This window comes from Diaphorina citri, unplaced genomic scaffold (assembly GCF_000475195.1).
Source record: "Diaphorina citri unplaced genomic scaffold, Diaci psyllid genome assembly version 1.1 scaffold101, whole genome shotgun sequence".
NCBI lineage: Eukaryota > Metazoa > Arthropoda > Insecta > Hemiptera > Psyllidae > Diaphorina > Diaphorina citri.
Genome location: NW_007377538.1, coordinates 10016 through 26169, shown reverse-complemented (window position 1 = coordinate 26169; position 16154 = coordinate 10016). Strand labels below are relative to the sequence as shown.

Genomic DNA, 16154 nt, shown 5'->3' with positions numbered 1-16154 from the left:
ACAAAACGCGAATACCGCGAACAAACCGCGGATACCGCGAGCAAACCGCGAATAGGTGACTTATCACAGAAGAATCGATGGGGACCTTCCACTTTTGAAAATGAAGGGGAAATGAGTAAATTAAGTCCAAACTTCAAACCTATGGTCAAAATGTAGGAGAATCCTCCCCTTAACCCCCTACATTTCCCCTGACCCCCTACATGGTTTTTGGTAGTAGGGGGTCAAGGGGAGGTTTCTTCAGACCTAGATTTTTGTCAGAGCTCATTCTCTTTTCTGCTTTCAGACTGGAAGGTTCTCTCTGCTCTCTCTCTCCTCTCTGTGATCTCTCCAAATATTTCAACATGATTTTTTTTTTTTCAACAAGAGTTTCCATTAGAGTATTTAAGATGACCAAGGAGTCTTTCCTATGTAACTTTTCACGAAAAATCAATCGGTGTACATGTAAGGGTTCTAGGAATGATGGTTCACGAAATATGCGCTTGTAACAAGCCAATATCAAAAATTTTTGAAAGTTATATCCACTTTTTTTTACGACATACAGCCTGATTTCCTCGAATTTGCCATCAGAAATTTTGTCAAAAGAGAACGAATGTGCCATCAAATTCATAATAGCAACCAAAAATGGCGAGTTTATTTTTTATTCTTTGGGTGTTAACCTCGAACTCTTTTGAAAGTTAAGAAGGGAACCGCAACGAAAAAAGTCTGGCCACCCCTGGAGTAAATGAACACCCTGATTAATTAGAAAAAAGGAAAATAATAACACCCTGTACAAGACATGCGTTATCCTACCCCAAAATTTTCCCCTCATTAAAGAATGACAAGATAGACTGACTCTATCTGAAAAATTTCAGTCTATCTTGTCAGTTTTGTCTATTTCAATTGTAAAGTTGTAATAATAATAATAATAAATTAATGGAAAATAATAATAATAATAATAATAATAATAATAATAATAATAATAATAATAATAATAATAATAATAATAATAATAATAATAATAATAATAATAATAATAATAATAATAATAATAATAATAATAATAATAATAATAATAATAATAATAATAATAATAATAATAATAATAATAATAATAATAATAATAATAATAATAATAATAATAATAATAATAATAATAATAATAATAATAATAATAATAATAATAATAATAATAATAATAATAATAATAATAATAATAATAATAATAATAATAATAATAATAATAATAATAATAATAATAATAATAATAATAATAATAATAATAATAATAATAATAATAATAATAATAATAATAATAATAATAATAATAATAATAATAATAATAATAATAATAATAATAATAATAATAATAATAATAATAATAATAATAATAATAATAATAATAATAATAATAATAATAATAATAATAATAATAATAATAATAATAATAATAATAATAATAATAATAATAATAATAATAATAATAATAATAATAATAATAATAATAATAATAATAATAATAATAATAATAATAAAAAGAAGAAGAAAACATGAACAAGGACCCAAAAACTGAAACGAAAAATTGCTCAAACGGTCCAAATTGACGTCACTGCATGGACAGGAAATTATTGTAGTGCAAGCGAAAAATATCTTCCAGGGGTCAAAGACACCAACTCAAAGGGTTCAAAAACTAACCTCATTGCATTCAAAAGGGGCCCCAAATATAAGAAAACTGTATTCAAAGGGCCCAAAAACTAAAGTTACTGCATTCAAATCAAAGGGCCCAAAAACTAACGTCACTGCATTCAAAGGGCCAAAAATAACTAATCTCACTGCATTAAGGGCCCATAAACTAACGTCACTGCATTCCAAGTGCCAAAAATGACGTCACTGCATCGTTCGCAAGCAAAACTTTTTCTTTCAGAATAAGGCAGACACTCCAAACGTGGACAGGCTCCCAAACATGGACAGGACAGAGTCGTCCCCTTACCTCCATGGGGTCGGGGTAGTTCTTTTTACTTTTCGACATTTTTTGGCCGTCAGAGGACAACACCAGGCCGTTAGCGATGAGGTTTTTGAACGGGGGCTTGTTGAAGAGGGCGGTCGAAATGACGAGCAGTGTGTAGAACCTTCAAACAGAATGGGCACCAGGGGGGGGGTGGGGGAGGACAGAGGGGAGGAAAGGAGGAAGGAGGGAAGGGAATGGGAGAGAGAGAGAGAGAAGTGGAGGAAGGAAGGTGAGAAAGGAGAAGGGAAAGAAGAAGAGGAGGGAAGGAAGAGGGTGAGAAGAGTAGAAAAAAATGGGATAAGAGAATGAAGGAAAGGAGAACATAGAAGAGGGGAGGGAGAGGAGAAAGAGAAGTGGAAGGTGAGTAGGGAGGAGGGGAGGTGGCAGAAAAGAGAGAAATAATGAAGGAAGAGATAAGAGAAGGGAGCAAGAAGGGAAAGGGAGAGGATAAGGGGAAAGGGAGAAAGAAGAAATAGAAGAAAAAAGAATAATAGGGAGAGAGCAAGATAGGGATAAGGATAAAGAGGAAGAACACATACAAATAAGGAGAATTCAAAGGCAAGAGGAAAACGAAGAGGGGGGAAAAAGGGAAAAATAGGGAGAGAAAGAGGAAGGAAGAAATAAAAGAAAGGGAAGAAAGAGAACAAGATTAATAAACCATCACCAATATCTTACCTCCATAGGATCGGGGTAGTTTCGTTTACTTTTCGACATTTTCTGGCCGTCCTGAGCCAAAACCAACCCGTTGGCAATGAGATTTCTGAACGGGGCTTGTTTGAACAGAGCTGTTGATATGACTAGCAGGGTGTAGAACCTAGAATTACAGTATGGTCAATTGGTTATTGAAAGTAAGATTTGTACAGATCTCATTTCCCATTTTCTAGAAGGAGAAAGTTTAAGATAATAAAGCCAAAAGCCAGCCTAGTTAGCTTGGTTGGTAGAACGTCTGCCTTGTACGCGCTAGGTTCCATTCCCGCCCGGGGCTGATTTTACCCAGAATGGATAATGTTCGTTCTCGGAACCGCTAGCTTTCTCCTATCCTGTCTTCCTTCTCTCTTCGATTTCGGGACGATAAGACCTTAGCGGTTACAGTTCCCTTTATCAAACCTCTTTAAAAGCTTTTTCCACCCAACCGAGTTCAATTTCGTAACAAAGTCAAAATATAGGTAGGTAGTTAGGTAACAAACAGTTGGGAAAAAAACTTACCATCCTCGCGTCTGGTCAATACCTTCCGCAATAAAATCCGCAGGGAAGCGGTCGTCAAAATCGCGTCGATTATCAAACGGGAAGTGCAGCTGAGCGTAGGGCATCGAACCAGACTCGAACCAGCAGTCAAACACCTCGGGTACACGGCGCAGGGGTGGCTTGCCCGGGCGAACTGACGGGATAGTGACTGAGTCCACACTGAAATGTGGGAGAGAAAACGATTAACCCAGTGGTAACGCGCTAGCTTGCCATGCAGAAGGTCCCGGGTTCGAATCCCACCATCGACAAAAATGTGCACTCGTCTTTCAATTGCAAATATTTTAACGGGTAACTGGTGTTCTCGTGTTGACCCAGCACCTAAATGGAAAATATTGTGTCTCTTATCGGCCATCTGGACATACTACGGGATGGGCAATTGGGCATGCTACGACACAGACCACACGATTCTCAGTATCAGTAGTTTCATTGCTCAGAAATAAAAACAGCAGTGAATGGAATAGGACTGAAGAGTTCCTTTACCCAAACAATGTTGAGATTGAGAATAAAATTCCATCCTACGGCTGGGGTTAAACCCACGCCCTTCTGTTTACCAGGCGAGCGTCTTGACCCCTACACCACGGAGGCAGTTCAAAACAGTATAGAAAATGACAATTTTTCATACTCGTAGACCTCCTCAAATAAATGTAAATCTCCTCCAATGTGGAAAGAAAATCGACCCTTCTTTTATAGAGTTTCTCAAATATTTACCTCTCTCGATGCAAGTCCTTCTCAACGCTGATACCGCTCAGTCGGTGCAGCTCAGCAATGCTACCCACACACACTATCTCTTCTCCATCATCCGATACCCACAGCGGTATGGGAGTACCCCAGTATCGGTTCCGACTGATAGCCCAGTCCCTGGCCTCACGCAGCCAATTCCCAAACCGCTTCTCCTTGACAAACTCTGGAACCCTGGGGACCAAGAATGAATTAAGTTAAGAGGGCTTAGGTGTTAGACCGAGGTAGGTGTTAGACCTATACCCATACATAAAGAGCCCACCTAGAGGCTTAGGTGTAAGGACCAAAGGTTCCATAGGTGTGCTTAAGCTTCACGAATCTATAGGTATGCTGAATAAGGGTTCTTTGAATGTTACTTACCCATAGGCCATAGGTATCTGAGTTACATTTGAGACTTACCAATAGGTATCTGAGTTACATTTGAGGAGGTCCTGATTCATATGCTGAACGCGTATAAACCAGGAGGGGACGGCCTTGTAGATCAGTGGCGTATCCGATCGCCAACAGAAGGGGTAGGAATGTTTAACTGAGCCGGCACTGACCAGACGGGACTGTTCCTTCAGGTGTTTGATGATGGGCTTGTCAGCGTCCTGAAATAAGAGGACAATCAGACCAATCAGTCTAGAATAGAATCAAGAAAAAAGTAAGACCAGTCAGTCAAACAGACAGAGTCGAGTGGATTGGAACTTACACATCACATGCCTTCAGGCACACTCCATTTGTCAAGGGTGTAGGTTTTCCTTGCCCTTGGCGTCAATTTAATTTGAAGATATTATCTTCAAAAGCAGAGAGAACCCTTTGAAAACTACCAGCTAGCTAGAGGCTTGTTAGGGTTAGCTGTTCTCTTCCCTGTTTATACTTCCACAGCTAGACACTAGTCTACTCTCTATTCAACGTCCCCTAGCCAGACACAGTTGTCACTTGTTGGTCCTGCCTCGCTGGTGTAGTGGTCAAGATGCTCGCCTGATAAACAGGTGGGCGTGGGTTCAATCCCAGCCGAGGTATGGAATTTTATCCTCAATGCAATTTGAGAATTTGACAATAGTAGTAGCCTACTGCTGGAGTAAAGGGACTTTTCAGTCCTATGCGAGCAGTATAAATAAGCACTATTGCTATTGTTATTGTTGCAATGTGTACGTGTAACCAGTTTTGGTGAATCCCAACCCCTACTCACCTTGACATAAAGGCCGAGGAAATGGGAGACCGGTGCGGTGAAACATCCAGAGGCATCTACAGGGCACACGATCTCCTGATCGCGGGTAATCACTCCTCCTGCTAGGCACACCCGGTAATCATCCTCACCAAAGTAAGGCGCCTGATGAACCACCCCGGTACCCGACTCTTCCGTGACATAGGTGTCCGTGAGCACTCGGAACGCTGAGGTTACCTGAAAAACACGAAAAAAATGATGTGAATATGTAGAATTGTTTGATTTAAAATAAAATAAAAAACAACAAGTTTAGTTAAAAGAAAAACACGAAAATTGGATCAAAATGAGAAGAAAAAACGCAAGTGTGATCTGAAAAACAGGTCTAATAAAAAAAAAAAACTTACAACAGCAAGTAAAAAAAAAAAAAAAAAAAAAAAAAAAAAAAAAAAAAGTGCAACACTTAAGGTAATTTAGATATCAAGGTGCAAAGATTCCTCGCAGAACGTATCGTGTGTTGTTTATTTCAATACATTAAATGCAAAACTTTAGTATGAGGGGAGGGGGAATCAAATCAAAATTACTCCCATAAAACCTAATTAATACTTGCTTTAAATAAAAACTTGTTTTTCTACCAAAATCCTTGGAGAACACCCACCAGATGCTTTCCATGTACCATGGGTAGAGTGTCTTGTAATCATTGTCAAAATCTAGAAAATACATAGGGTTGGAGGGATGATATTACTAATATTATTTCCAGTGTCAGCTCCCATGGTGTAGTGGTCACTGCACTCGCCTTGCATGCGGGAGACCCGGGTTCGATTCCCGGCAAGGTCAAGAAATTTGTATCATGCAAATGATTGATTCTGTGACTGGATGTTGCAGGGCCCACTCAGCCTCGTGAGGAAAATGAGTAGCAATGACATACAAATGCACATAGCAACCGGTGCCAGCATGGTAGGTACTTAAACATTGGATGATAGGATTATTGAGATATGGGAAAAATTCTACAATGCTGCAGTGAGCACCAAAGTTGTGATATAATAACACAAAGAAACTGCATTTACATTTTACAGTGCAATTAACAACATAGATAATCTAAAATATCTGTAGTTGGCATTTATTTATTTATTTATTTATTCGAGGAGGTGAGCTATGAAAAATTGATAAAATGGAATGGGTAAAAGGTAGGTGTATTTTAAGAAGGTATGGAATAGTAAAAGTTACAAGTGTACAAGAGATAATAATCAATTTACTGATTTATACTGAGTCACACTCTTTCTGAAGAACTGACTTAATCTGATTGGATCTAGTTTATTCATAATCTGTGTGCAATATTAATCAATAACTTACCAATCCATCTGCCAATTCTTTTCACAGCTTGTGACAAAGTGTACAATCACCAAGTACTTAACTATAAATATTAATCGATCCTTTATAATACGAGTATGTAATAGACTCTTGAGTGAAAGGTAACCACGAGGCGATCTTAAATCCCGAGGCGTTCTCTACCACCTAACCCTGACTTACATGTTTGAAGTAAGGGAACAAAGGCTGATATTGAAGACCTTTGAGTGTGCTGCCTTGGAACGAATCCAGGATTTCGTATTCCTCCTCTTTCTTGAACAGAGTCTCCAGTCTGGATTGCATGAGAATATAGACGTTGCCATTGGACTTGTCTGGAATTAGAAATAACTTGTTATTGTTTGTTTGTGTGTTTTTTTTTTTTTTTTTTTTTTTTTTTTTTAAATTTAACTCTTAAAGCTTTTTTCCATAATCTACCATCATAGGAAAGGCAAACATGGCTTTGCTTGCATTTTACATAGAATCTAAATTACTTGTGTTAGAAGTGTAGCAATGGACAAGGGAAGGAGGTAAGAGACTTATGATAGAGCCCATACAAGTTCATGTAACAGTATTGGTTAGCCTCTGAGAATGTCTGGACATAACCTCTGAGCAGTCCCAGACAGTATGGCTTTACTTCCATTTTACATGGAATCTACATTATGTTAGATGTGTAACAATGGACAGGGGAAGGAGGTAAGAGATTTATGATAGAGTCCTCTTGTAACAGTACCTATTGATTATCTGAGAATGCCTGGACTTAACCTCTGAGCATTCCCAGACAGACTGTACCTCTAACTTATAGGTTGTGGTTATGTACTGGGTTGGGTTGAGACTATTAAAAAATCTAGTAAGTAAGTATGTATATTCAGTAAAAAAAAAATTATTTGTATTTTTAACGTTCTCCATTTAAGTTTAGGCTTTTTGACAGAGGGAACCGTAACTACTACGGTCTTATCGTTCCGAAATCGAAGGGAGAAGGAAGACAGGATAGGAGACAGCCAGTCATTCCGAGAACGAATATTATCCTTTCAGGATAAAATCCACCCCGGGCGGGAATCGAACCCGCGGCCTAGCGCTTACAAGGCAGACGCGCTACCAACGAAGCTAACTAGGCTGGCACAGATAAATTATTAGCGTCAGCCAAGTTAGCTTGAAGGCTGGCAAAAAAATTAAATTTGAATTCCGTTTTCTGTTTGGCAGACAATGATTGACATAGAGCGTTCATCCGAATCTCAACCTGGACGTCACTACCTGATCAAGAGGTGTGTGTTTCGTCACAGACAGGCAGAAATTCAAAATCATCAACTTCAGAATATTAGGGTCACTTGGTTCATTAATGCCTAATGCAGTTTCCAAACTGGGGGACCGAAAAGAATTTCCGGGGGCCCGCAAGGCCCCCTGGTAAAGTTGAATCACATAATATTGATGCTCGCCGGCTCCTCGGGTAGGAGTTGGATGATGAGGGAGTTCCTGGATCCGGGAAAGCACCAAATAGTAAAGACAGGATGTGTTGAGTTGAGTCCTATCAATACCGAAGCCTGGGCTATCTCAGTCGAATGAGAGCACTAGATTGTTTTTTGTATTGATAGGTTGATTATAGATAATAATGTATCGGTAGAGCAACGTGGGTGGTTAAATCGAATGCGATAAGTAGGTATAAGAAAGTAGAGGGTCTCGGGGAAATAGAATGGGAAAATCAATAAGATGGCTTTTAACTTTTTCAACAATAAACATATAAGAACAAATAATTTATTAAGTGTGAATTAAGACAATCAAAAACAGCTTACGGCTAAACTTAATCTAAGTAGAATATTGGTAGGTATTCAGAGTGAATAGCAAAACAAACAAGCGAATAGAATTGAAATTGGTAATTGAGAATAAATAAGTAAATCGAAAGACAAGTGACAAAGGTAAGTAATGATTTAATTCTGGCTCACTGTGCGTGAACAGAATATGGTAATGGCAATGCAAGAAAGGTAATAAATAAGTAATTCGAAAGACAAGTGACAACAGTAAGTAATAATCTAATTCTGGTTCACTGCGCGTGAACGGAATAGGGCAATGCAAGAAAAGTAATTGAAATGCTCGAGTGGGCAAAAGGCCACTGAGTTAATTGAAATTGAATTTGTAAAGTGAACTATGGGATTTGAACGGAGTGTACTAAGACCTCGGTCTCTTTATGGGCGTGCAAATAAAGCGAAATAATAAAAGCGCGTGCAAATTAAATAAACGGAAAATTATTACTTGAATCAATATAGATGAGGGGCTACGGTCGTTGGTTCTCTCTCTCTCTCTCGCAGGGGCTCGCGAGAATCGATGAGTTGTCGTCGAAGAAGTGTAGAACGAATCATTGAAGTTAGGCAACGTTGCTTGTGGTTGGTATCCGGACGGGTGACCATCAGGGCAATCGCTTGCTGCTCGCTTTTCCTGACCGTACTCAGGCTGGGCGGGATTAATGTGAGTGTGCAGGTGAGCAACAATTCCATGTCACGATTTCTAGACTGTGGAATGCACTCCCTATCTCAGCCAGAAACTCCACTACATTTGGTAGCTTCAAAACAATGACAGTGGAATACATGAAATCAATGTCGGATATCTAAGCAATTAGATCCTCGACAAAACCTGTAGTTGAGTGGAAGAGCTCCGTTTGGAGAATCCTGCCTCAATAAATAAAACCATAAAAAAAGACTCAGCTTTGAGAAAACAATAGTGTGTAGGACTGTAGGATAAGCTCTTTATGCAAACCCATTGACTAGGGCCATATACAAATTGTATCATTAAGCCCGATGAAAAATACAATTACAATAACACCTGGTATATGAATAACATATAATGGGTTAATGGGTATATGTAAAGTAACATGGGAAGCACGTTGCCAGGCACGCTTGTCCTTGCCCTCTCCAGGTTACATTTCCCATATCATAGCAAAATAGTATAGAGTTGTAAAACTAATAACATAGCCTACCTAGTGTTGATCGTCGCAAAATTGGCTGAATACTTAACTAACAGGAAAAAAATTGCTCATGTACTGATGTTGTACAATCATACGATGTACCTACGACATTGAAATCTGTTAATAGAATAGAATAGAATATAGGTACCTTGTTTATCCTGCCAGAATGAGACTGAGTTGCGTGCTGCTCGCTTTTCCCGGCCGTATTCAGACTGGGTGAAGTTAATGTGAGGATGCGAGTATCTTGTCGAATGGAGATGGAGGGTGAAACCTTAGCAGTTTTAAAATTACAGAATAAAAAGTGTAAAAGTATGGCTAATTTCTCAAAGTTTTCTTAAGATGATTGTCCTTAGGGATCTCGATAAAGGATTATCTGATCAAGTGATGAATCTTTCGGGAGAATAGATGTGGTTCTTTTGAAACGAAAAACAGAAGGCTATCTCAAACGCAACAATTTTTTTTGTCCGATTTTTTTCCTCATGAATCTTCATTGGAAAATTGACAAATTTATTAACCAATAAACATATTGTAAGATCCATGTAAAAAGGAAGTAGTTCATTCATTGTGCAACCTTTCTACCTTTCGTACACATTATCACTGTCTTGGGAACATCATCGCGTGACCAGCACAGCTAGGTCAAATGCTGACCGGGTAATTGTAGCTGTCTAATGATGACACAAAACTTGATGAACATGGATGGCCTAAAGCCCGTTCCCACTTGTCGTTCGGAAAAAAAAAATCGTGTTTTGTGTAATGGGATAATGGGAACACTCTCATTTTAATTACATTGCCTACACAGAATAGAGTTTCAAGGTTTTTCGACATTTTATAAAGATACAGTCAAGATAGGGGTTTGTCAGATCGTCCGAGAGACCTGGGTCTGAAGCCTTTTTCCCCCCACACACGTTTCGACGGTTGAGCGTAAATGGCTGGCATAAGGGTTAGGTGGTAGAGTGGTAGTGAAGGTCTCCGGCGTTAACCTGGCCTAGCGGTTACCTTCCATGCAAGAGTAGAGTATTATTAGATTATTTTACGTATTCTTGAGAGTTCATTGCAACGGTCAATACATTAATTAGGCTTACTTTATCATGGACACACGTTGCTATCTTGAAAGCCCAAAAGAGGTTAGGTAGTAGAACAGCCGCGGTAGACAGTAATAGTACACAGAAAAAAGACGGAAGAACACGCGAAGACCGAAGGATACGAAAACGAAACGTTACACAGATATTACAATTAAAAATACATACCGAATTTGTCACAAAAAACGTTAAAACATTAAAAAATCCCTAATTTTCGAACATTTTGTTCATGGTTCGTGGGTGTTCGCGACAAATTCGGTATGTTCTACTACCTAACCTCTTCTGGGCTTTCAAGATAGCAACGAGTGTCCATGATAAAGTAAGTCTAATTAATATTAGATTATTACTATACGATATTTATAAAATATTAATTGTGGGTTTCACCAAACTTCTTTTTCGCCCTAACAGCCTGTTAGCCAGCTCTGTTAGGCCTCGCCTATACAAATCAAATGGGACTTAACTTAACTGGGTGCTAGCTTAACAGGCCTTCCAGGGTTTGAAAAAACATTAGTGAAATCCACCCTGAGTGTATTTTTCTAACTTCTCTCCCTTCGTTCAATTGCAGGTACTACTACAAGCACGACATTCTGAGGTCTGTAGACGGTCGACTTATCTATCAGTTTGGCGCAAACGCTGTGGGCTGGCGCACCGAAAACCCCATAGACCCTGGCGAGAACTGAAAACCGCCAAAAAACGGTCGAAATCCGTCCAAAAGCGGTCAAAATACCGCCAAGTGCAGCACCTATCTCAACTAAACGTTTTCTGTTGCATCCTTGTCACATTTGTGACCTACATACTAAATTTCAAGTCTTTAGCTCATACCATCTGGTACACATTGAGGTTTGGCACAAAGTTAGTGACACTAGAATGTACGGAGGTGTAGGTACCTGCCGATTGGTACCCAAAATGGGGCAGTTGCCCCGAAGTTTTACTTTACAATTTTCGACCGGGAATTGAAAGAATAATCGAGAGAGGTCATTTTGAGAGGTGAACCGAGTGATAAAAAAAAGGTAAAAGGCGTTTTATTGAGACGATAGTTGAAAATAAAAGGACTTGTGTAAGCGAAGTGTAACATAGTAGAAGTTAATTAATAACCTATGAAGAGAACTTCATCAACCTATGAATAGAACTGTCTCAAACCTACATATTGACTACATAATTATATATATAGTAAAGGGGCTGCGGTGCCTCCCTAAATTGAAAAAAAAGGGGTCCGCGTAGAAAAAAAAGTTTTGGGACCGCTGGCCTAATGGTTAAGTATCTAAAAGCTCTTGTTGTTTTCAAAGATGTCCCCTGAGAAGACTCGGTTCATATCTGAAAATAAGAAGGTGAAAAGGAGAAGGTGGTGACGTAAGTGGCAGTAAAGAAGTTATAATATTTGCAACAGTAGAAATAAAAGGCAAAGCTGAAGATAAGAAAAAAAGAAGAATGGTGGGACAAACTCTTAAGGAGCCAAGGTGGTTGCCCCATAAGATAGTTAGTCGTCGCTCCGGACGTGGTTAATGTCTGGAGGGGCGACCGGGGCGTGCCCGGCTCTTACCCTCTTTGAGAGGGCGACCACCGGGCCGAGGGGGATCCTTTTCAAAGTACCGTATTTGGTTTTCTCTAGTTTGCTCTATTTTCAATGGAATTGTTAATATATTGAAAAAGTTCCCAATCTGTCCCGTATTTTAGAACCATGATTGTAGAATATCTATATTTTCTCACCAGAGTGTATTCAGTGTAACCGCGTAATATTTATTTGCTGAAAACACTGCGCTTCCATTGAATAGTTGATTTGTGTGTACACGGCTTGTATACAGGGTGTACCAGATCGTCCGGCCACCACAGGAATCTTGAAGTTGTGCCATTTAAAAACAAAGGTACATATATAGATTCAGCTCATTGATCGACGGCCGTCAACTATGTGTGGAAACACCTTAAGCGTGCTTTACTGAGAAGATACTAATTCAAAACATGTGTCTCAAATGTTGAGTGATTGTCCCTCAGCCTGCGGTGCGCAGCGATAGCACGTTGAATGCACCAGTTCCCAACGTTTTCAAAGTACCGTATTTGGTTTTCTCTAGTTTGCTCTATTTTCAATGGAAAAATATTGTTAATATATTGAAAAAGTTCCCAATCTGTCCCGTATTTTAGAACCATGATTGTAGAATATCTAACTATATTTTCTCACCAGAGTGTATTTAGTGTAACCGCGTAATAAGTATTTATTTGCTGAAAACACTGCGCTTCCATTGAATGGTTGATTTGTGTGTACACGGTAGATAATGGGCTTGTATACAGGGTGTACCAGATCGTCCGGCCACCACAGGAATCTTGAATTTGTGCCATTTAAAAACAAAGGTATGTCCACATATAGTCGACTGCCCATTGATCGACGTCAATCGATGTCGACTGAACCATCAACACTGCCTCGATAACATAGATTCAGCTCGTTGATCGACGCCCGTCAACTATGTGTGGAAACACCTTAAGCGTGGTTTACTGAGAACATACTAATTCAAAGCATGTGTCTCAAATGTTGAGTGATTGTCCCTCAGCCTGCGGTGCGCAGCGATAGCACGTTGAATGCACCAGTTCCCAACGAATCATTGAAGTTAGGCAACGTTGCTTGTGGTTGGTATCCGGACGGGTGACCATCTGGGCAATCGCTTGCTGCTCGCTTTTCCTGGCCGTACTCAGGCTGGGCAGGATTAATGTGAGTGTGCAGGTGAGCAACAATTCCATGTCACGATTTCTAGACTGTGGAATGCACTCCCTATCTCAGCCAGAAACTCCAGGGCAATCGCTTGCTGCTCGCTTTTCCTGACCGTACTCAGGCTGGGCGGGATTAATGTGAGTGTGCAGGTGAGCAACAATTCCATGTCACGATTTCTAGACTGTGGAATGCACTCCCTATCTCAGCCAGAAACTCCACTACATTTGGTAGCTTCAAAACAATGACAGTGGAATACATGAAATCAATGTCGGATATCTAAGCAATTAGATCCTCGACAAAACCTGTAGTTGAGTGGAAGAGCTCCGTTTGGAGAATCCTGCCTCAATAAATAAAACCATAAAAAAAGACTCAGCTTTGAGAAAACAATAGTGTGTAGGACTGTAGGATAAGCTCTTTATGCAAACCCATTGACTAGGGCCATATACAAATTGTATCATTAAGCCCGATGAAAAATACAATTACAATAACACCTGGTATATGAATAACATATAATGACTCCTTTTGGAGAATCCTGCCTCAATAAATAAAACCATAAAAAAAAGACTCAGCTTTGAGAAAACAATAGAGTGTAGGACTGTAGGATAAGCTCTTTATGCAAACCTATTGACTAGGGCCATATACAAATTGTATCATTAAGCCCGATGAAAAATACAATTACAATAACACCTGGTATATGAATAACATATAATGGGTTAATGGGTATATGTAAAGTAACATGGGAAGCACGTTGCCAGGCACGCTTGTCCTTGCCCTCTCCAGGTTACATTTCCCATATCATAGCAAAATAGTATAGAGTTGTAAAACTAATAACATAGCCTACCTAGTGTTGATCGTCGCAAAATTGGCTGAATACTTAACTAACAGGAAAAAAATTGCTCATGTACTGATGTTGTACAATCATACGATGTACCTACGACATTGAAATCTGTTAATAGAATAGAATAGAATATAGGTACCTTGTTTATCCTGCCAGAATGAGACTGAGTTGCGTGCTGCTCGCTTTTCCCGGCCGTATTCAGACTGGGTGAAGTTAATGTGAGGATGCGAGTATCTTGTCGAATGGAGATGGAGATTGAAATCTGTTAATAATGCTATGCTTGTTAAGATGTTTTAATAGTTAAAGCGCCCAATTGAAAAAAGTAAAAAGGTGTTTTAATATCGAATAGCCAGAGGCGATAGTACGACGGATACACTAGTTCACTGAAGTTAAGTAACGCTGGGCGTGTTTATTAGTATCCGGGTGGGTGACCATCTGGGCAGTTGCGTGCTGCTCGCTTTTCCCGGCCGTATTCAGACTGGGTGAAGTTAATGTGAGGATGCGAGTATCTTGTCGAATGGAGATGGAGGGTGAAACCTTAGCAGTTTTGAAATTACAGAATAAAAAGTGTAAAAGTATGGCTAATTTCTAATTTCTCAAAGTTTTCTTAAGATGATTGTCCTTAGGGATCTCGATAAAGACTTATCTGATGAAGTGATGAATCTTTCGGGAGAATAGATGTGGTTCTTTTGAAACGAAAAACAGAAGGCTGTCTCAAACGCAACAATTTTTTTGTCCGATTTTTTCCTCCTGAATCTTCATTGGAAAATTGACAAATTTATTAACCAATAAACATATTGTAAGATCCATGTAAAAAGGAAGTAGTTCATTCAATGTGCGGTGCAACACTTGAGGTAATTTAGATATCAAGGTGCAACACTTGAGGTAATTTAGATATCACAGAACGTATCGTTTGCCCCTACACCTGCCTTGGTGGTGTAGTGGTCAAGGTGCTCGCCTGGTAAACAGGAGGGCGTGGGTTCAATCCCAGCCAAGGTATGGAATTTTATCGCCTGGTAAACAGGAGGGCGTGGGTTCAATCCCAGCCGAGGTATGGAATTTTATCCTCAATATAATTTGAGAATTTGACCACAATAATATTAGTAGCCTACTGCTGGAGTAAAGGGACTTTTCAGTCCTATGCGGGCAGTATAAATAAGCACTATTATTATTATTATTACACCTAAGCCTCGGAGTGGGCTTTTTGTGTATGAATCTGTAGGTCTATTAAGTACCTATATCTGCAAAGTACATATGTATATTTCGACCAATATCTTTGAGGGTCTTATTTTCATTGTACCTTTTCACTACACATTTGCTCATTTTCTCGATCGGTAAGAAGCCAAAAACCTAGGTGTCTCAAGCTTTTTCCGTCACACACGTTCTGACTGTTGGACAGACCTGAGTTTGTCAGATAGTCTGAGCGTGAGTGGCGGGCAGTAGACTCATATCTAGCGACAAACCCAAATATTATTTATCTATGGAGGGTCACTTTTGGCCAATTTTGATAGGTACCCAAAAAAGTAAAATATGTCTTTATCTATCTAGGGATTCTAGGGTCATTATTGGCCAATTTTAATAGTTGTTTTTTTAATGTTGATAAGTTGATAATCCTCTATGAGATAAATACTCTTATCTGATTGGTAGAGTGGTCTCCAGTTGACCAATCATACTGTCTGCCATGGCATTCTGTGATCTCAAGGTTTGTATCTTCAATGACACAGCTTGAATATTGGCCTTCATCATCATGAACTTCTTAGCATACTTCCTAGTTCGCACCAAATCTTTTGCCATGATTTTGACAGACTCCTAGAAAATGAGAAATCTATATCTATAAAAGAGTAAACCCTGACTCATTCATTCATACATACATTAATTCATAATCAACTCACAGCCAAAACGGCTGGACCAATTTTGATGAAACTTTGAGAATAGCTTCCTTTTAATTTGAATAGGCCCACTAAGAATTGATTTTCCGAAACTTGCAGTGGTTTCCAAACTATGACCAAAAAACTACTAAAAATCAACCCATGGCCAAAATGCGGGCGGAGCCTGCTTGTCAATAATAAATTAAACTGTCTTGTAAGTTTAAAGTTTTTTTTTTTTTTTTTTTTTTTTTTTTTTT

At 39.1% G+C, this 16154-nt stretch overlaps 1 protein-coding gene across 1 annotated transcript in view; it reads right to left on the bottom strand.

The window, feature by feature from the left end:
- Nucleotides 1-16154, bottom strand: part of LOC103524492 (isoleucine--tRNA ligase, cytoplasmic-like) — a gene marked incomplete at its 5' end in the record, with an annotated part of 31564 nt that overhangs the window by 9268 nt on the left and 6142 nt on the right. Inside the window, 6 exons of the mRNA XM_026819881.1 lie at nucleotides 1868-2105; nucleotides 3191-3388; nucleotides 3938-4141; nucleotides 4367-4557; nucleotides 5142-5354; nucleotides 6645-6793. Of these exons, the coding sequence (XP_026675682.1) occupies nucleotides 1868-2105; nucleotides 3191-3388; nucleotides 3938-4141; nucleotides 4367-4557; nucleotides 5142-5354; nucleotides 6645-6793 (1193 nt within the window). The remainder of the gene's footprint in view (nucleotides 1-1867; nucleotides 2106-3190; nucleotides 3389-3937; nucleotides 4142-4366; nucleotides 4558-5141; nucleotides 5355-6644; nucleotides 6794-16154) is intronic.